The following is a 22,590-nucleotide window of genomic DNA, read 5'->3' as shown; positions in this document are numbered from 1 at the left end:
TCCATGCCTCAATGAACTGAGTCTGTTCTGAGGGAATAAGGACAGGAGAAAATCAAATTTTTGACTGCACTGGGCATTTAAAATGATGGACAGCTTTAGTATAATAATTGTTTTATGAATCACTAATCACATGAAATAAATAATAATTTTCAGGACTGTCAAACAACAAAATAACTAGGGACATGTCAAAATGCTGAATTTTTTTTTGTGGTCAATATTAAAGGGCACTTCCATTTAATATTCAATATTGGTGCAAATTTCTACTTAAAATGTCTACGCAAAAGGGACTAATTTCGTGGAATGACAGGTAACAGTCTAGCATCATGATCCTCTCTCTCTCTCTCTCTCTCTCTCTGTCTCTCTCTCTCTCTCTCTCTCTCTCTCTCTCTCTCTCTCTCTCTCTCTCTCTCTCTCTCTCTCTCTCTCTCTCTCTCTCTCTCTCTCTCTCTCTCTCTCTCTCTCTCCCTCTCTCTCTCTCTCTCTCTCTCTCTCTCTGATTTAAAATGCCAATAACACAACCCCCCCATGGTGACATTCACAAACAGCAATAATTTGTCAGGCTGGGCAATTAAAACCATTATGTGGTTTCAACAGAAGGGGTGAATAATGGTTGTTGATAGTTAGCTGCCTGGCTTTTGGAGGGCATTGATTTGCAGCCAGCTTTAAAAAACAGACAGGTAAACGTCCACAGCTTGTTTGTGAGGTTCGTCACACATTTTTGCAGTTTTGCCCTCAGAAATGTGTTTGAAAATATATCTATCCTCTCCTACAAACTTTTATGCATTTATTCCATCCATCTCTGCTTCTCTTTTTGGAAGATGGAGAGAGAGTAGAAAAATATGAAAAAGAAGAAGAAGAATATATATACTATTATATAGAAGATACTGTATATACTATTATAAAGAAGATACTGTATATACTATTATATAGAATATACTGTACATACTATTATATAGAAAATACTGTAAATACTATTATATAGAAAATACTGTAAATACTATTATATAGAAGATACTGTATATACTATTATATAGAAGATACTGTATATACTATTACATAGAAGATACTGTATATACTATTATATAGAATATACTGTATATACTATTATATAGAGGATACTGTATATACTATTATATAGAAGATACTGTATATACTATTACATAGAATATACTGTATATAATATTATATAGAAGATACTGTATATACTATTATATAGAAAATACTGTATATACTATTATATAGAAGATACTGTATATACTATTATATAGAAAATACTGTAAATACTATTATATAGAAGATACTGTATATACTATTATATAGAAGATACTGTATATACTATTATATAGAAGATACTGTATATACTATTATATAGAAGATACTGTATATACTATTATATAGAAAATACTGTATATACTATTATATAGAAGATACTGTATATACTATTATATAGAAGATACTGTATATACTATTATATAGAAAATACTGTAAATACTATTATATAGAAGATACTGTATATACTATTATATAGAAGATACTGTATATACTATTTGAAATGGAAATGTTTGGAAGGGTGCTTCTGTCGGTCTGGCAGCCTTGAAGGAGAAACCACTGGGGGCTGGGTTCAGAGACTCCCCATGAGGGAAGAAATATTGGGGACGCACACAGGAGAGGAGAGTCCAATGGAGATTTGGGCATGAGTGCACACACACACACACACAAGGTTCTTCCGGAGGGGAGGCCCAGATAGGAACTATTTATTCCACAGGACACCCACTATGACAATATTATTGAGTGGGAATTAATTGGTCATAGCAAGCTGCAATACCTCAAGGTATTGGGTACCACCTGGGCTGCGTCCCACATGGCAACGTATTCCCTATTTAGTGCACTAATACAGGAACCAGGGGGCTCTATATAGGGAATAGGGTTAGGGACACAGGGCCCAGTGGGCTCTATATAGGGAATAGGGTTAGGGACACAGGGCCCAGAGGCTCTATATAGGGAATAGGGTTAGGGACACAGGGCCCAGTGGCTCTATATAGGGAATAGGGTTAGGGACACAGGGCCCAGTGGGCTCTATATAGGGAATAGTGTTAGGGACACAGGGCCCAGTGGGCTCTATATAGGGAATAGGGTTAGGGACACAGGGCCCAGAGGCTCTATATAGGGAATAGGGTTAGGGACACAGGGCCCAGAGGCTCTATATAGGGAATAGGGTTAGGGACACAGGGCCCAGAGGCTCTATATAGGGAATAGGGTTAGGGACACAGGGCCCAGAGGGCTCTATATAGGGAATAGGGTTAGGGACACAGGGCCCAGAGGCTCTATATAGGGAATAGGGTTAGGGACACAGGGCCCAGAGGGCTCTATATAGGGAATAGGGTTAGGGACACAGGGCCCAGAGGGCTCTATATAGGGAATAGGGTTAGGGACACAGGGCCCAGTGGCTCTATATAGGGAATAGGGTTAGGGACACAGGGCCCAGTGGGCTCTATATAGGGACTAGGGTTAGGGACACAGGGCCCAGAGGCTCTATATAGGGAATAGGGTTAGGGACACAGGGCCCAGAGGCTCTATATAGGGAATAGGGTTAGGGACACAGGGCCCAGAGGCTCTATATAGGGAATAGGGTTAGGGACACAGGGCCCAGAGGCTCTATATAGGGACTAAGGTTAGGGACACAGGGCCCAGTGGGCTCTATATAGGGACTAGGGTTAGGGACACAGGGCCCAGTGGCTCTATATAGGGAATAGCATTAGGGACACAGGGCCCAGTGGGCTCTATATAGGGAATAGGGTTAGGGACACAGGGCCCAGAGGGCTCTATATAGGGACTAGGGTTAGGGACACAGGGCCCAGAGGCTCTATATAGGGACTAGGGTTAGGGACACAGGGCCCAGTGGGCTCTATATAGGGAATAGGGTTAGGGACACAGGGCCCAGTGGGCTCTATATAGGGAATAGGGTTAGGGACACAGGGCCCAGTGGCTCTATATAGGGACTAGGGTTAGGGACACAGGGCCCAGTGGCTCTATATAGGGAATAGGGTTAGGGACACAGGGCCCAGAGGGCTCTATATAGGGACTAGGGTTAGGGACACAGGGCCCAGAGGGCTCTATATAGGGAATAGGGTTAGGGACACAGGGCCCAGAGGGCTCTATATAGGGAACAGGGTGATCTAATGGGCCCTGGTCAAAAGTAGTGCACTAAATAGTGAATAGTGTGCCATTTGAAACACCCTTCCTTATTACACCCAGTTGTCCTCAACAGTATTGTCACTATAATGACCTTTTAAAATCTGACCTGTTCTTCCCTATTGACTAAACAGCTATGAAAGCATATCATGTGACTGTGGTGCTGAGTGTCACTGTCTAGGTGGTGAGCCTGATGTGTGGCTGGCCGGGAGGCTGTTCCCTCTGGCTGTAACTACAGCCGTGCAAGACAACAGGCTGTTCAATTATTCACACAGGACTCAGAGGCCGCAGGCAATATGATCAACGAGGGAACCAGAGCTTGGCTTGTCTCTCTACTCTCTGCCTGGCTGCTGTGGGGGGGGAAGAGGTGTAAGGTAGAGGTGAAATCAATGGTGGTCCTCTGTAGCTCAGCTGGTAGAGCACGGCGCTTGTAACGCCAAGGTAGTGGGTTCGATCCCCGGGACCACCCCATACACAAAAAATGTATGCACTCATGACTGTAAGTCGCTTTGGATAAAAGCGTCTGCTAAATGGCATATTTATATTTATATTTATTTAATGGTCTCTGGTGGTGATGGAGGAGAAACATCTCCCTAAATGGCAGCCGGAACAATTACCAGAGCCTTTTAGGCATGACCCCGTTTCTCACTACCCGTTCCCCCCCTCATCTCCTGGCTGAGGGGCTAGCATACCCCAGACAGAGGATACGTTCTTGGGGCCGAGGAGCAGGAACCTTGGCTCACTGGGCCGTGATCTGGCCTGATAACTGGGTAGCTCCTTGGGGAGTCTGGAGCCAACAGGTTGGTTGCTATCTGATAGCAGATACAGAGGAAGAGGTATGAGGATGAACAGTGAAGGAGGGGATGACGGATGGAGGGATGGGATGGGAGGGAGGATGGATGGATAATGTAAGGATGGATGGAGGGATGGACGGATGGAGGGATGGATGGATGGATGGATGGATGGATGGATGGATTGATGGCTGGATGGAGGGATTGATGGCTGGATGGAGGGATTGATGGCTGGATGGAGGGATTGATGGCTGGATGGAGGGATTGATGGCTGGATGGAGGGATTGATGGCTGGATGGAGGGATTGATGGCTGGATGGAGGGATTGATGGCTGGAGGGATGGATTGATGGCTGGATGGAGGGATTGATGGCTGGATAGAGGGATTGATGGCTGGATGGAGGGATTGATGGCTGGATGGAGGGATGGATTGATGGCTGGATGAAGTGACAGAGATATGAGTGAGGACTGGGGGGGGATGACTGAGTGTCCAGTACAGTAGGGTAGACTGTGTTATATTACCTTGGTGCTGTCCCACTCCTGGTTGTTGATCTGTGTTGTGACTAGCTCATAGGAGGGCTCCATGGTATCAGTAGAGGGCTTACGGTAGCCCGGTATAACGTTGTACAGCTGGAAGCCAAACGTCACCAGCCAACTGTTGACATCTGGGGGAAGAGATAAATACATGTCAAATACACCAGTACATGCTTATCATTATCATACACACACACACCACAATGGACTATAGACCCTAGAGTCAAATCAAAACCTGCTCCAGAGAATATCTATTACACACTAGAAGGCTGTCCTTGAAAATATCCCCTCTTACAGTCAATTGTCCATGCTAACAGTCAGGACACTTGATTGGTCTCAGGCCTTGGACTTGCTAGCTGTGATTAGTACTTGAATAGCGCTGGAGACATCTTCAGGGGAAGAGACGACACGATGATTCATCTCCTACAGTCTCTTACAGGTGCAGGACTGCTCACACAGCTGGGTGGCAGTTATCAACACAGGTGACATCTCTCAGAGAGAGCGCCTCATACACATCATTAAACATTCACCTGGTCTACACAGCTGGGTGGCTGTTATCAACACAGGTGACATCTCTCAGAGAGAGCGCCTCATACACATCATTAAACATTCACCTGGTCTACACAGCTGGGTGGCTGTTATCAACACAGGTGACATCTCTCAGAGAGAGCGCCTCATACACATCATTAAACATTCACCTGGTCTACACAGCTGGGTGGCTGTTATCAACACAGGTGACATCTCTCAGAGAGAGCCCCTCATACACATCATTAAACATTCACCTGGTCTACACAGCTGGGTGGCTGTTATCAACACAGGTGACATCTCTCAGAGAGAGCCCCTCATACACATCATTAAACATTCACCTGGTCTACACAGCTGGGTGGCTGTTATCAACACAGGTGACATCTCTCAGAGAGAGCGCCTCATACACATCATTAAACATTCACCTGGTCTACACAGCTGGGTGGCTGTTATCAACACAGGTGACATCTCTCAGAGAGAGCGCCTCATACACATCATTAAACATTCACCTGGTCTACACAGCTGGTTGATTTAGTAGCTTTTCCACCAAACTGTGTTTTTCTTACATGGCTTAATAAGGTGTCAATGGGCTTCAAATCACATCCCAGAAAGAGCTTTAAATCATATCCCAAAAAAGAGCATAAAACTGGGACTGAAAGTAGAGTTGATTTTGAGTCATTTATTTTGTCAACCCCCTCCGATAGCTATATTTGTCATGGGCAGCAGAGAGTGATTCTCTGGTGACACTGGGTTCCACAGTTTGGCACCTCTTCATTTATTCACGGCTGCATTGTGGCACCTGACAGAGCTGTTTTAAACAAGGATTTGTTTGAAGACAATGAAAGTACCCAGGTAATCAGCTGAAAGGAATGGAAATGTCAGCGCCATCAATCACAATACAGCCTCAGAAAACCACTCAGGCGAGGTAGTTACGGCTCCGTCCCAAACGGTACCCTATTCCCTAGAAACGTCATTACTTTTGACCAGTTACCTATGTATGGAATAGGGTGCCATTTTGGATGCACATTATATCTAACAGGAAGAAACCACTTGTGGTTATATCTAAAAGGCTACACAGCATTCCTCCGTCAGTCACAAAGTCTAACGGAGGACCACAGAGCTGAACTGAGATACGTTGAAAGGTCTCCTCTGTGGTATTGACAGCTATTTTTCATCATTGAAATGAATGATATGTATCCATTGATTCTTGAAGAAGTACGGCGCCTATCTTAACCCAGCTCTGTCCAGTACCAGCTTGGGTTCTGTAGACAGCCGCACAACGGCCCATATTCATAAAGTGTCTCAACGTATGGTGCTGATTTAGGATCAGTTTAGTCTCTTAGATCGTAATGAAATGATAATTGACTGGACAGGGTTGACCTCCTGCTCTGACAAGTTATATATATACGGGCCAACGTCCTTACATACAGACAGACAAGAGGTCTTGGAAGCCTAGCAGGCTAAATAACCCCATCAAAATTTGATATTTTCTCCTAACACTTAAATCGGGCTTTAGCCCACAGCGAAATAAACCAAAAGCTCATCATTTGCAGTGTTGCAGTCTCGCCAACAGCACTCTCACTGGGACAGGAGATAATAATAAACTGTTATTTTAAAGCACGAGAAGGGCTTACCAAGAAAACCTTCCAACAGGACTAGCTAATTCGAGGTAGAAAGCAGTTGGCGCACTCAACAACAAAAAAAAGCTGATATTGATTTATTTGAGCGGACTTTAATCCACTGAACAGGACGAGAGCAGGTGACTGACGTTTCTACGTCAAGCTGACGTATTCCTCAGAGTGACCTGACCGTTGCACATAGCCCTTATTTATAGCCTAGTGGTCCATTGAGACACAACAATGTATACAAATTATAATGATCATATGTTTCAAGGTAAGTGGCAAATTAAAACACTAAATAATACTAATAATAACAGAAATAGTGTCTGGTTAATCAACGTGTCAAATTATACATAGGTGATATTTGGAGACACAGAGACCCAAAACATCAAGGCTACAACATTATAGAAACTAGGCCAGTGAAACATCATCATTTAGCCCCTTAGGATCCACAGTGTCTAAGGAGTACTGCCCCTTAGGATCCAGGGTCTAAGGAGTACTGCCCCTTAGGATCCACAGTGTCTAAGGAGTACTGCCCCTTAGGATCCACAGGGTCTAAGGAGTACTGCCCCTTAGGATCCACAGTGTCTAAGGAGTACTGCCCCTTAGGATCCACAGGGTCTAAGGAGTACTGTCCCGTAGGATCCACAGTGTCTAAGGAGTACTGTCTGTTAGGAGTACAGTTTATAGGTCACTATAGATCCATTATGTCTCCACCAGGTCACTATAGATCCATTATGTCTCCACCAGGTCACTATAGATCCATTATGTCTCCACCAGGTCACTATAGATCCATTATGTCTCCACCAGGTCACTATAGATCCATTATGTCTCCACCAGGTCACTATAGATCCATTATGTCTCCACCAGGTCACTATAGATCCATTATGTCTCCACCAGGTCACTATAGATCCATTATGCTGCTCTGTCTCCACTGGGGACCTCTCAAAGCCTTTACCTCTGTGTGTGTGTGTGTGTTTGATGTGTGTGTGTGTGTGTGTGTTTGATGTGTGTGTGTGTGTGTGTGTGTTTGGTGTGTGTGTGTATGTGTTTGGTGTGTGTGTGTGTTTGGTGTGTGTGTGTATGTGTGTGTGTGTGTGTGTGTGTGCCTCACTCTCTTTCACTGCCCATACCTCCCGTGCCTACCTGAATACTCATAGAAGGACTGATCCAGTGAGTATTGCTGGTTAGGGACCTGAATACTCATAGAAGGACTGATCCAGTGAGTATTGCTGGTTAGGGACCTGAATACTCATAGAAGGACTGATCCAGTGAGTATTGCTGTATTTACAGTACAGCCATTGTTCCCCATCTGAGCGCTTTTTTAAATGATAACGTAAAAAATGTAAAACCTTCAGAGCAGAACAGAGTGGATCATTGCGGAGAGAGGCTGTAAAACAGCCCTGTGTGTGTCGGTTTGTGTGTGTGTGTAATTTTCTGGTGTGTGTGTGTGTTTTCGGGGTGTGTGTGAGTGGCTGTGCTGAGGGAACTCTTTAAAACTACATGTCCCTGGTTGATATTCTGCATTTCACTTTGATGCTGGCACTGAGTTTTCTGTGTGGGTAAGCAACATTTCCCTGAATTTAAAATGTATGGAATTTAGTCGGAGAACAAACGGCCAAAGAAATTAAACTCTGTATAATGTACTCTTAGTGTAGACCAATTAAACTCTGTACAATGTTCTCTTAACGTAGACCATAACAGTAATCTTACTGTAGACCAGAACAGTTCTCTTACTGTAGACCAGAACAGTTCTCTTACTGTAGACCAGAACAGTTCTCTTACTGTAGACCAGAACAGTTATCTTACCGTAGACCAGAACAGTTCTCTTACCGTAGACCAGAACAGTTCTCTTACCGTAGACCAGAACAGTTCTCTTACCATAGACCAGAACAGTTATCTTACTGTAGACCAGAACAGTTCTTACTGTAGACCAGAACAGTTCTTACTGTAGACCAGAACAGTTCTCTTACTGTAGACCAGAACAGTTCTTACTGTAGACCAGAACAGTTCTCTTACTGTAGACCAGAACAGTTATCTTACTGTAGACCAGAACAGTTCTCTTACTGTAGACCAGAACAGTTCTCTTACCGTAGACCAGAACAGTTATCTTACCGTAGACCTGAACAGTTATCTTACTGTAGACCAGAACAGTAATCTTACTGTAGACCAGAACAGTTGTCTTAACGTAGACCAGCACAGTAATCTTACTGTAGACCAGAACAGTAATCTTATTGTAGACCAGAACAGTTCTTACTGTAGACCAGAACAGTTCTTACTGTAGGCCAAGAACAGTTCTCTTACTGTAGACCAGAACATTTCTTACTGTAGACCAGAACATGTCTTACTGTAGACCAGAACATTTCTTACTGTAGACCAGAACAGTTCTTACTGTAGACCAGAACATTTCTTACTGTAGACCAGAACATTTCTTACTGTAGACCAGAACAGTTATCTTACCGTAGACCAGAACAGTAATCTTACCGTAGACCAGAACAGTAATCTTACTGTAGACCAGAACAGTTCTCTTACTGTAGACCAGAACAGTTCTCTTACCGTAGACCAGAACAGTTCTCTTACCGTAGACCAGAACAGTTATCTTACCGTAGACCAGAACAGTAATCTTACTGTAGACCAGAACAGTTGTCTTAACGTAGACCAGCACAGTAATCTTACTGTAGACCAGAACAGTTATCTTACTGTAGACCAGAACAGTATCTTACTGTAGACCAGAACAGTTATCTTACTGTAGACCTGAACAGTTCTTACTGTAGACCAGAACAGATCTTACTGTAGACCAGAACAGTTCTTACTGTAGACCGGAACAGTATCTTACTGTAGACCAGAACAGTATCTTACTGTAGACCAGAACAGTTATCTTACTGTAGACCAGAACAGTTCTTACTGTAGACCAGAACAGTATCTTACTGTAGACCAGAACAGTATCTTACTGTAGACCAGAACAGTTCTTACTGTAGACCAGAACATTTCTTACTGTAGACCAGAACATTTCTTACTGTAGACCAGAACAGTTCTTACTGTAGACAGCATGGTTGCAGCTTTCTCTCTCCCATTCTCTCCCTATCGGTTTCTCTCTTCTGACTCACTCACTCACTCCCACCCACCCACCCTGCCCCCCCACACCCTCCCTCCCTCCCTCACTCCCACCCACCCACCCTGCCCCCCCACACCCTCCCTCCCAACCACCCACCCACCCACCCTGCCCCCCCCACACACTCCCACCCACCCACCCACCCACCCTGCCCCCCCACACCCTCCCTCCCTCCCTCCCCAGACCCACCTGTCATGTAGCACTTGGTCTCCAGGCTGTTGCTGAGAGGGTTATTGTTCTTGAACATGTACAGGTTGAAGGGGACTATGTTGTTGGCGTTCAGCCTGCTCCACACCTCGTGGTCCGGTGTGGTCCATCTCCCGGCCATGGTATCGTAGTCCCGCCGGCCCATGTGCACCAGGCGACTCAGCGGCTCGTACAGACCCCCCTGGTACCCCAGGATGAGCTGGAAGCTTGGGTTGGAGTCCAGGTACACCTCCCCGAATGCAGTGTGGAGGATCTGCTTGATCATCAGGCCAGAGCCGCTGAAATAAAATAAAAATAAAAACAATAAAAATGAATCCAAGGGTACATCCCTAATGACACCCTGTTCCCTATGTAGTGCACAACTTTTCCTCTGTTCAAAGTGTGTTCTTTGAAGAACAGCAATCGTTTTGGACAAATTACATCACTGTATATAAAAAATAAATAAAAAATAAAAAAAGTAACAGAAACACTACTGTACACACTGAGATAATTAAGGAATAATCAAATTATTACAAAAAAAAATTATACTTTATTTGTACATTTTCAAATTTGAGAACATAAGAGACTTTGACATTAATACAACAGAGATTATACAACTTTAGTCTTCTACTGAGTCAAAAGTTAACTTATTCTCCCGGTGACGTCACGAGTAAGTGAAAATGTGTTCCTAAGTGGAAGTTAAAGATTTGCCCCCTAATCACCTGAAGACGGCCTGTGGCGTGCCGATGGTATCACACGCTACATAGAACTCATCCCCGCTACTCAGCTCCATGGAGAACAGGTGTCCCTGAAGGTCGTAGTAGAGGGAAGAGATCTCGGAGCTGGTGTGGTTGTACATGTGAGTGACCCGGGTGGGACTGGACAGGTCAGCATAGAAGAACTGGAGGTGGTGACCCGGACTGCACCTGGATGAGACCCTCCGGCCCAGACCATCGTAACTGTAGCGGATACTCCAGCCGCTCCCGCGGTTGTAGACCTTGAGAAGAAAAATATGAATCAATCAATAAATCAAAAAAATAATAGTATATTTGATTTGATTAACGCCTTTTTTTAACGACACTCAAGGACACCTTACGAGAAAAGTACATTAAAATCGAAGTGCGAATAAAAAGGGAATCAAAAGACCACGGGGAACAGAACGGATCACAGAGGGATACAGGAGAGGGGCTGGAACATATTCAAGAATAGAGCATCGGCTAGCTGAAAGAGTCGTGTTTTGAGGTGTTTTTGAAAATGTGTTGGAGTGTTGTAGCTACGTGTCAACTGTGTTGGAGTGTTGTAGCTATGTGTCAACTGTGTTAGAGTGTTGTAGCTACGTGTCAACTGTGTTGGAGTGTTGTAGCTATGTGTCAACTGTGTTGGAGGGTTGTAGCTACGTGTCAACTGTGTTGGAGGGTTGTAGCTATGTGTCAGCTGTGTTGGAGTGTTGTAGCTATGTGTCAACTGTGTTGGAGTGTTGTAGCTACGTGTCAACTGTGTTGGAGTGTTGTAGCTACGTGTCAACTGTGTTATGTGTGTCCTATGTGTCGTTTTATAAAGCATCAACTGTGTTGGAGGGTTGTACGTATCTTACCTTAACCAGGAGTCCAGCCGAGCTGTACTCAAAGAATTCACTCCCTCTCTGCTTCAGAAAGCCGTCCTCGTCCATGCGGTACTGGACGTCTCCCAGCCTGGTGATGTGGTCTCGGAGGTCGTAGCGTAGCGGCGTGAGGCGGGCGCTGTTCCCGGGGCTCAGCAGGTGAAGGTTACCGTTCAGGTCGTAGCTGTAGTGCCACAGAGGCTTGTCGTTGATGGACACGACCTGGAGCTGACTGTCAGCATCGTACTCATAGGTATACCGAGTGGTGTTGGCGTACGGGCCCACCTTAGAGAAACACAACGTTCATCTATCAGTCAATCAATCAGTCAATCAATCAATCTATAGGTGTTGGCGTACGGACCCACCTTAGAAATCCTAACTTAATCAAATGTAATTGTAATTAAGCAATAAGGCCAGAGGGGGTGTGGTATATGGCCAATATACCACGGCTAAGGGCTGTTCTTACGAACGACACAACGTGGAGTATCTGGGATACAGCCCTTAGCCGAGGTATATTGGCCATACACCACAAACCCATGAGGTGCCTTATTGCTATTATAAACTGGTTACCAACGTAATGACAGCAGTAATATACCCAGTATGGTATACGGTCAGATATACCACGGCTTTCAGACAATCAGAATTCAGGGCTCGAACCACCCGGTTTATTCATTCCTATATACAACAATGTTTTTCTTGAAAGGACTTTTGTAAGATGAACCCATCTTAGAACACTTTGAACACAGAACACGGAACACGGAACACGGAACACGGAACACATTGGGCGTCAGGTAGCCTAGTGGTTAAGAGCGTTGAGCCAGTAACCAAAAGGTTGCTGGTTGGTTTCCCGAGCCGACTTGTTGGAAAAAAACTATGTCTGTGCTTTTGAGCAAGGCACTTAATACAAATTGCTCCTGTATATCGCTATGGATAAGAGCGCCTGCTAAATGACTAAACTGTCAAATGTTAGAACTGTGAAAATGTGCTTTTCTATATTTCAAATGTGTCTAATTCTACTGTCTACTTGTCTGTTTTATCCTGGGTGTGACTCTTGGAAGATCCTAACAAACAAACACAAACAACAAAGAAAGAACGAGGTAACCAGACCAACCTTGAGTTCCTTGGCGACCACGCGTCCCATGTTATCGTACTGCACCATCATCCAGTACATGAGCGACCTGAAGATCTCGTACTGGACCTCCTTCACGCGGCCGTAGGCGTCAAAGTGTTTGGTGTGCGTCATCACAGCCGTGGTGATTATCTGGTTGATGTCGTAGTAGATGACCCCGAACTTCCCAAACTGCTCCGTCTTCCCCGACACGTCATCATAGCGGTACAGGTCGATGGGGAGAGGCGTCTCATTGATCACCGCTTGCATGCTGGTGACCCGGAAGCTGTTGTCGTAGACGTAGTCGAAGCGAGCGTTGACCATCCCCTCCTCGCTGAACCTAAAGATCTGCCTGTCGATGAGTGGGCCGATCTGACGGTACCTGTGGTGTAGTGAACATTACTGTTAGTCCAGTCCATGTTTTTTAATTATGTTACTGACTGATACACTCAATATCCCATTCCATGTTTTACACACGCACTAGTTGAGCTAGACAGCTAGTCAACAACAATGTATTTATCCTATTTAACTTGAGTAAAATTCAACAAACTATATCAGACGGGGCCAAACTCCGTTCTTCCGATTATATATATTTTCATTTTACGTTTTACATTGTATGAGATCCCATTTCATGTATGCATCTGCACATGTACCAAGATGTTCAAAAACAAACCTAACCCTAAAGCCAATCATCCGACAACACAACGGCAAAGTTGCAGTCACCTTATGGTACAGGTGGTCCCTTCAGTCTGCAGGTTCACCACCTTCAGCATCCCCGCTGCCTCGTCGTAGCTGAACGCGACGCGCGTCGTGTCGTACAGGATCTCAAGTAGCTTGGCCAGCTTGTCGTACTTATAGATCACCCTGCGCCCCGTGCCCAGGTAGGTGGTCTGCATCAGCTGGCCGTCTTCGCTGTAGTCCTGCAGCACCGACGCGTTCCCCTCGGAGGGGCGGTACGTGTTCCTATAGTAACCGATAGAGCGGGTGGTCTCCAGGGTGGTGCGGGCCACGTTGGGCATGGTCACGGAGGAGAGGCAGTCGTTCTTGTCGAACTCGAAGATGTACTGACGCTGACTGTACAGGAGAAGCACCATGGACTGAGGAGGAGAGAGGAAAGTGGGTTACCGACGGCAACCCTATTTCCCTAGACAGTGCACTACTTTTGAAGAAGGCCCGTGGGATTGTGCTCTTTAAAGGGCACACTACAGGACCTGAGAGAGAACATGTTAGATATTAGGAATGCTGAGAGGTAAATTGACAGTCATGTTTATTAAAGTTGTGTGTGTTACCTACAGTGAGGGAAAAAAGTATTTGATCCCCTGCTGATTTTTTACGTTTGCCCACTGACAAAGACATGATCAGTCTATAATTGTAATGGTAGGTTTATTTGAACAGTGAGAGACAGAATAACAACAAAAAAATCCAGAAAAACGCATGTCAAAAATGTTATAAATTAATCTGCATTTTAATGAGGGAAATAAGTATTTGACCCCTCTGCAAAACATGACTTAGTACTTGGTGTCAAAACACTTGTTGGCAATCACAGAGGTCAGACATTTCTTGTAGTTGGCCACCAGGTTTGCACACATCTCAGGAGGGATTTTGTCCCACTCCTCTTTGCAGATCTTCTCCAAGTCATTAAGGTTTCGAGGCTGACGTTTGGCAACTCAAACCTTCAGCTCCCTCCACAGATTTTCTGTGGGATTAAGGTCTGGAGACTGGCTAGGCCACTCCAGGACCTTAATGTGCTTCTTCTTGAGTCACTCCTTTGTTGCCTTGGCCGTGTGTTTTGGGTCATTGTCATGCTGGAATACCCATCCACGACCCATTTTCAATGCCCTGGCTGAGGGAAGGAGGTTCTCACCCAAGATTTGACGGTACATGGCCCCGTCCATCGTCCCTTTGATGCGGTGAAGTTGTCCTGTCCCCTTAGCAGAAAAACACCCCCACAGTATAATGTTTCCACCTCCATGTTTGACGGTGGGGATGGTGTTCTTGGGGTCATAGGCAGCATTCCTTCTCCTCCAAACACGGCGAGTTGAGTTGATGCCAAAGAGCTCGATTTTGGTCTCATCTGACCACAACACTTCCACCCAGTTCTCCTCTGAATCATTCAGATGTTCATTGGCAAACCTCAGACGGGCCTGTATATGTGCTTTCTTGAGCAGGGGGACCTTGTGGGCGCTGCAGGATTTCAGTCCTTCACGGCGTAGTGTTTTACCAATTGTTTTCTTGGTGACTATGGTCCCAGCTGTCTTGAGATCATTGACAACATCCTCCCGTGTAGTTCTGGGCTGATTCCTCACCGTTCTCATGATCATTGCAACTCCACAAGGTGAGATCTTGCATGGAGCCCCAGGCCGAGGGAAATTGAGAGTTATTTTGTGTTTCTTCCATTTGCGAATAATCGCACCAACTGTTGTCACCTTCTCACCAAGCTGCTTGGCGATGGTCTTGTAGCCCATTCCAGCCTTGTGTAGGTCTACAATCTTGTCCCTGACATCCTTGGAGAGCTCTTTGGTCTTGGCCATGGTGGAGAGTTTGGAATCTGATTGATTGATTTCTTCTGTGGACAGGTGTCTTTTATACAGGTAACAAACTGAGATTAGGAGCACTCCCTTTAAGAGTGTGCTCCTAATCTCAGCTCGTTACCTGTATAAAAGACACCTGGGAGCCAGAAATCTTTCTGATTGAGAGGGGGTCAAATACTTATTTCCCTCATTAAAATGCAAATAAATTTATAATTTTTTTTTGTTGTTATTCTGCCTCTCACTGTTCAAATAAACCTACCATTAAAATTATAGACTGATCATTTCTTTGTCAGTGGGCAAACGTACAAAATCAGCAGGGGATCAAATACTTTTTTCCCCTCACTGTTGGCTGCTAGAGTCTGCTACAAAAGGACATACAAATGTAACAGAAACACCCAGACTATACAGATGCCTGTTATGTATTTAAGTCAGGAGCCAAGCTGTGAGATTCAAGAACATTTTTTTATGTCTTCAATTGGGTAAGAAAGTATTGGGCGGGCAAATACATATATTTAAATCACTGTGCAGTCTGCTGTCACAGCAGGCTATCATTCCAGCTTTGAATCAGCTGTAAAACTGACTTCAGACCACTAATGGGCCGGCCATTTTGTTAAATTAAATGGTAAAACCTGAAGATCCCCAAAGATCCTGACTTTAATTAACAATGTGAAAGTGACATTTCATTCATTTCTGCTCATCAGAGTCTATTTTAGGGGCAACGGCCCTATCAAGCTGTCTGCACTAACAATGTATACATTGTTAGAGAGAGAGAGAGAGACGGAGAGAATCAGACAGTCCTTTATTACAGCTCTCTACACATGTCTCAGACAGACATAGATTAGATAAAGCTAAGAGTAGAAAGGTAACTTTGAACTAGAAATCTTAAATCTGCTTTTAAGGGCACTGAAATATCAATCACGTTTTCTATGACATCATGTCCCAAGCCATGTCTTGGCTATAGTTTATCTTTAGCACACATTTTGACATTTACATTTATCCAGTGAGTGCATACATTATAAAAAAAAAAAAATCATACTGGCCCCCCCGTGGGAATCGAACCCACAACCCTGGCGTTGCAAACGCCATGCTCTACCAACTGAGCTACATCCCTGCCGGCCCTTCCCTCCCCTACCCTGGACGACGCTGGGCCAATTGTGCGCCGGCTACGACAGAGCCTGGATTCAAACCAGGATCTTTAGTGGCACTGCGATGCAGTGCCTTGGACCACTGCGCCACTCAGGAGTACGAGGACACCAGGCTTTTCTCCATTAGTTCCAAACCCTCAGTACTCTGTGTACCTAATGCACACTGTGAATGTCTACATTGAATGTAGTGTAGGTCTATTTCATGAGTTTCATTGTATTTTATGTGGAGAGTTCAGAGTTCAGAGTTCATATATAACCCTTCCTATTATCCCTATTAAAGACGTATCGAAATGTTTCTGCGTTCAAACTTCAGAAGCCTTTTTAACCCTCAAATGCACGACAAGTTTTACATGTCCTGCAACAGGGTGATCAAATGAAGATCCTACATCTGTAAATGGCACCCTATGCCTTTAGAAAGTATTAACACCCCTTGACTTTTTCCATATGTTGTTGTTTTAAAGCCTGAATTTAAAATGGATTAAATTTAGATTTTGTGTAACTGTCCTACACACAATAATGTGAAAGTGGAATTATGTTTTTAGAAAATGTTTACCAATTTATTAAAAATGAAAAGCTGAAATATCTTGAGTCGATAAGTACTCAACCCCTTTGTTATGGCAATAAGTTCAGGAGTAAAACTGTGCTTAACAAGTCACATAATAAGTTGCATGGACTCACTCTGTGTGCAATAATAGTGTTTAACATGATTTTTGAATGACTAACTCATCTCTGTACAATTATACAATTATCTGTAATGTCCCTCAGTCGAGCAGTGAATTTCAGACACAGATTAACCACAAAGACCAGGGAGGTTTTCCAAGAAGGGCACCTATTGGTAGATGGGTAGAAATAAAAAAGCAGACATTGAATATCCCTTTGAGCGTGGTGAAGTAATTAATTACTCTTTGGATGGTGTATCAATACACCCAGTCACTACAAAGATACAGGCGTCCTTCCTAACTCAGTTGCCGGAGAGGAAGGAAACCGCTCAGGGATTTCACCATGAGGCCAATGGTGACTTTAAAACAGTTACAGAGTTTAATGGCTGTGATAGGAGAAAACTGAGGATGGAGCAACAAAATTGTAGTTACATCACAATACTAACCTATAGAATACAAATATTCCAAAACATGCATCCTGTTTGCAACAAAGCACTAAAGTAAAACTGCAAAAAATGTGGAAAATAAATTAACTTTATATCCTGAATACAAAGCATTATGTTTGGGGCAAATCCAACACAACACATCACTGAGTACCACTCTTCATATTTTCAAGCATAGTGGTGGCTGCATCATGTTATGGGTATGCTTGTCATCGGCAAGGACTAATTCGTTTTTTAGGATAAAATAAAACGGAATAGATCTAAGCACAGGTAAAATCCTAGAGGAAAACCTGGTTCAGTCTGCTTTCCAACAGACACTGGGAGACACATTCACCTTTCAGCAGGACAATAACCTACAACACAAGGCCAAATATACACTGAAGTTGCTTACCAAGATGACCTTGAATGTTCCTGAGTGGCAGAGTTACAGTTTTGACTTAAATCGGCTTGAAAATATATGGCAAGACTTGAAAATGGCTGTCTAGCAATGATCAACAACCAACTTGACAGAGCTTGAATAATGTTTTTAAGAATAATGCTAATATTGTACAATCCAGGTGTGCAAAGCTCACAGCTGTAATCTTGAAAGACTCACAGCTGTAATCGCTGCCAAAGGTGATTCTAACATGTATTGACTCAGGGGCGTGAATACTTATGTAAATATAATATTTCGGTATTTCATTTTCAATAAATTTGAAAACATTTCTAAAAACATGTTTTCACTTTGTCATTATGGGATATTGTGTGTAGATGGGTGAGAAATAAATATATTGAATCAATTCTGAATTCAGGCTGTAACACAACAAAATATGGAATAAATCAAGGGGTATGAATACTTTCTGAAGGCCCCATATTAGTGGTGTTTTTTACCTTCTCCAGGTAAGTGTAGGTCCATGACTTCCCATCGGCAAAGATCTGCGACGTGATTCGTCCATTCTGGTCGTACTCCATGCGTATGGACATGGTGCCCCGCTGGATGCCGGCCACGTGTCCGCCCGGGGAGTATGTGACGTTGACCCCGTTGAGGCGGCTGCTGGGGGCCCAGAGCGTTGGGCGTCCGGCGTGGTCGTAGTGGATCCTTAACGTGAACTTCCTGTGGTCGTCATAAACCTTCTCTGTCCGTGTGATACGGTCAAAGTCCAGGGAGAGGAGGTTCCTGTTATGGACCTGGGGGAGAGGAAAGGAGAGGAGAGGATAGAAGAGGAAAGGAAAGGAGAGGAGAGGAGAGGAGAGGAGAGGAGAGGAGAGGAGAGGAGAGGAGAGGAGAGGAGAGGAGAGGAGAGGAGAGGAGAGGAGAGGAGAGGAGAGGAGAGGAGGTTGTTAGTATAGAGGAGAGGAGAGGAGAGGAGAGGAGAGGAGAGGAGAGGAGAGGAGAGGAGAGGAGAGGAGAGGAGAGGAGAGGAGAGGAGAGGAGAGGAGAGGAGAGGAGAGGAGAGGAGAGGAGAGGAGAGGAGAGGAGAGGAGAGGAGAGGAGAGGAGAGGAGAGGAGAGGAGAGGAGAGGAGGTTGTTAGTATAGAGGAGAGGAGAGGAGAGGAGAGGAGAGGAGAGGAGAGGAGAGGAGAGGAGAGGAGAGGAGAGGAGAGGAGAGGAGAGGAGAGGAGAGGAGAGGAGAGGAGAGGAGAGGAGAGGAGGTCAGATAATTTGGTAAGCTTTTAAATTTGACATTTTTATCCAGAGCTACTTGCAATCAGTGCATTCAAAACGTTAAGTAGGACAAACCATCACATTTCAGTTATTGCAAGTATACTTTTCTACTTGAAGCTTGCAGGTATAACGCATTATGATGTGCATTGCAATATAATACGTAATATCTGTTGTGCAGTAAGTACAGTTGAAGTCGGAAGTTTACGTACATTTAGGTTGGAGTCATTAAAACTCGTTTTTCAACCACTCCACAAATGTCTTGTTAACAAACTATAGTTTTGGCAAGTCGGTTAGGACATCTACTTTGTGCATGACACAAGTAGTTTTTCCAACAATTGTTTACAGACAGATTATTTCACTTATAATTCACTGTATCACAATTCCAGTGGGTCAGAAGTTTACATACACTAAATTGCCTGTGCCTTTACACAGCTTGGAAAATTCCAGAAAATGAAGACATGGCTTTAGAAGCTTCTGATAGGCTAATTGACATCATTTGAGTCAATTGGAGGTGTACCTGTGGATGTATTTCAAGGCCTACCTTCAAACTCAGTGCCCCTTTGCTTGACATCATGGGAAAATCAAAAGAAATCAGCCAAGACCTCAGAAAAATAATTGTAGACCTCCACAAGTCTGGTTCATCCTTGGGAGCAATTTCCAAACGCCTGAAGGTACCATGTTTATCTGTACAAACAATAGTATGAAAGTATAAACACCATGGGATCCCCGCAGCCGTCATACCGCTCAGGAAGGAGACGGGTTTTGTCTCTTAGAGATTAACGTACTTTGGTGCGAAAAGTGCAAATCAATCCCAGAACAACAGCAAAGGACCTTGTGAAGATGCTGGAGGAAACAGGTACAAAAGTATCTATATCCACAGTAAAACGAGTCCTATATCAACATAACCTGAAAGGCCGCTCAGCAAGGAAGAAGCCACTGCTCCAAAACCGCCATAAAAAAGCCAGACTACGGTTTGCAACTGCACATGGGGACAAAGATCTTACTTTTTGGAGAAATGTCCTCTGGTCTGATGAAACAAAAATAGAACTGTTTGGCCATAATGACCATCGTTATGTTTGGAGGAAAAAGGGGAAGGCTTGCAAGCCGAAGAACACCATGCCAACCGTGAAGCACGGGGGTGGCAGCATCATGCTGTGGGGGTGCTTTGCTGCAGGAGGGACTGGTGCACTTCACAAAATAGATGGCATCATGAGGAAGGAAAATTATGTGGATATATTGAAGCAACATCTCAAGACATCAGTCAGGAAGTTAAAGCTTGGTCGCAAATGGGTCTTCCAAATGGACAATGACCCCAAGCATACTTCCAAAGTTGTGGCAAAATGGCTTAAGGACAACAAAGTCAAGGTATTGGAGTGGCCATCACAAAGCCCTGACCTCAATCCTATAGAATATTTGTGGGCAGAACTGAAAAAGCATGTGCGAGCAGGGAGGCCTACAAACCTGACTCAGTTACACCAGCTCTGTCAGGAGGAATGGGCCAAAATTCACCCAACTTATTGTGGGAAGCTTGTTGAAGGCTACCTGAAACGTTTGACCCAAGTTAAACAATTTAAAGGCAATGCTACCAAATACTAATTAGGAATGTGATGAAAGAAATAAAAGCTGAAATAAATCATTCTCTCTACTATTATTCTGACATTTCACATTCTTAAAATAAAGTGGTGATCCTAACTGACCTAAAACAGGGAATTTTTACTAGGATTAAATGTCAGGAATTGTGAAAAACTGAGTTTAAATGTATTTGGCTAAGGTGTACGTAAATTTCCGACTTCAACGACAAATAGCCTTGGCTTGTGCGAGCCGGAACGGCTCATAGGAGCAGGAGTCTATCTCCTGTTTCTGTAGTGAGGCAGCTTGATGTACAGGACACCCCCTGGACAGGACACTAGTCTATCTCCTGTTTCTGTAGTGAGACAGCTTGATGTACAGTACACCCCCTGGACAGGACACTAGTCTATCTCCTGTTTCTGTAGTGAGGCAGCTTGATGTACAGTACACCCCCTGGACAGGACACTAGTCTATCTCCTGTTTCTGTAGTGAGACAGCTTGATGTACCAGTACACCCCCTGGACAGGACACTAGTCTATCTCTTGTTTCTGTAGTGAGGCAGCTTGATGTACAGTACACCCCCTGGACAGGACACTAGTCTATCTCCCGTTTCTGTAGTGAGACAGCTTGATGTACCAGGACACCCCCTGTACAGGACACTAGTCTATCTCCTGTTTCTGTAGTGAGGCAGCTTGATGTACCAGGACACCCCCTGGACAGGACACTAGTCTATCACAGGGCCTTACCGCCAATCTATGTATTTAATGCTAAATGCCAAGCAGAGACGCATCAGGTCCCATTTGACAGTCTTTGGTATGACTCGGCCGGGGATCGAACTCCCAACCTTCCAATCTCATGGTGGTCACTCTAACCACAAGGCCACTGAGGTGATTTTTTGTTATGACAAAACAATCAATATGCTAAAATACAAACATTGAATCTAATCCATAGAAAAATAATAAAAATACCTGTCAATAAAAAAATTTAAAAAATAACTGCAAAAGGAGAAAGGAGAGAGTCCCAGCCAGCCAGACAGTTAAGGGTTAACTACGCCAACACTAGCCAGACAGTTAAGGGTTAACTACGCCAACACTAGCCAGAGAGTTAAGGGTTAAGTACGTCAAAAAAAAAGAACAAAAAAAAAGAAAAATATACCATTTAGCAGACGCTTTTCATGTGTGCATACACTTTTACGTATGGGTGGTCCCCGGGATCGAACCCACTACCCTGGCGTTACAAGCGCCGTGCTCTACCAGCTGAGCTACAGAGGACAACACCGCTGAAGTGTAGAGAGAGTCCCAGCCAGCCAGACAGTTAAGGGTTAACTACCCGAACACCAGCCAGACAGTTAAGGGTTAACTACCCGAACACCGGCCAGACAGTTAAGGGTTAACTACCCGAACACCGGCCAGACAGTTAAGGGTTAACTACGCCAACACCAGCCAGACAGTTAAGGGTTAACTACGCCAACACCAGCCAGACAGTTAAGGGTTAACTACCCGAACACCAGCCAGACAGTTAAGGGTTAACTACCCGAACACCGGCCAGACAGTTAAGGGTTAACTACCCGAACACCGGCCAGACAGTTAAGGGTTAACTACCCGAACACCGGCCAGACAGTTAAGGGTTAACTACCCGAACACCGGCCAGACAGTTAAGGGTTAACTACGCCAACACCAGCCAGACAGTTAAGGGTTAACTACCCGAACACCAGCCAGACAGTTAAGGGTTAACTACCCGAACACCGGCCAGACAGTTAAGGGTTAACTACCCGAACACCGGCCAGACAGTTAAGGGTTAACTACGCCAACACCAGCCAGACAGTTAAGGCTTAACTACCCGAACACCAGCCAGACAGTTAAGGGTTAACTACCCGAACACCAGCCAGACAGTTAAGGGTTAACTACCCGAACACCAGCCAGACAGTTAAGGG

General features: G+C 44.4%; 1 protein-coding gene across 1 annotated transcript in view; it reads right to left on the bottom strand.

The window, feature by feature from the left end:
- LOC311124672 (teneurin-4-like) overlaps positions 1 to 22,590 on the bottom strand; it is a gene marked incomplete at both ends in the record, with an annotated part of 140,040 nt that overhangs the window by 12,839 nt on the left and 104,611 nt on the right. Inside the window, 7 exon segments of the mRNA XM_084198778.1 lie at positions 4,504 to 4,646; positions 9,961 to 10,256; positions 10,680 to 10,954; positions 11,552 to 11,842; positions 12,669 to 13,047; positions 13,389 to 13,762; positions 18,314 to 18,610. Coding sequence (XP_084054904.1) covers positions 4,504 to 4,646; positions 9,961 to 10,256; positions 10,680 to 10,954; positions 11,552 to 11,842; positions 12,669 to 13,047; positions 13,389 to 13,762; positions 18,314 to 18,610 — 2,055 coding nt within the window.

Source organism: Coregonus lavaretus, assembly GCF_964263955.1.
Source record: "Coregonus lavaretus genome assembly, contig: HAP1_SCAFFOLD_1024, whole genome shotgun sequence".
Taxonomy (NCBI): Eukaryota; Metazoa; Chordata; class Actinopteri; order Salmoniformes; family Salmonidae; genus Coregonus; species Coregonus lavaretus.
This window is presented reverse-complemented; position numbering and strand designations above follow the sequence as displayed.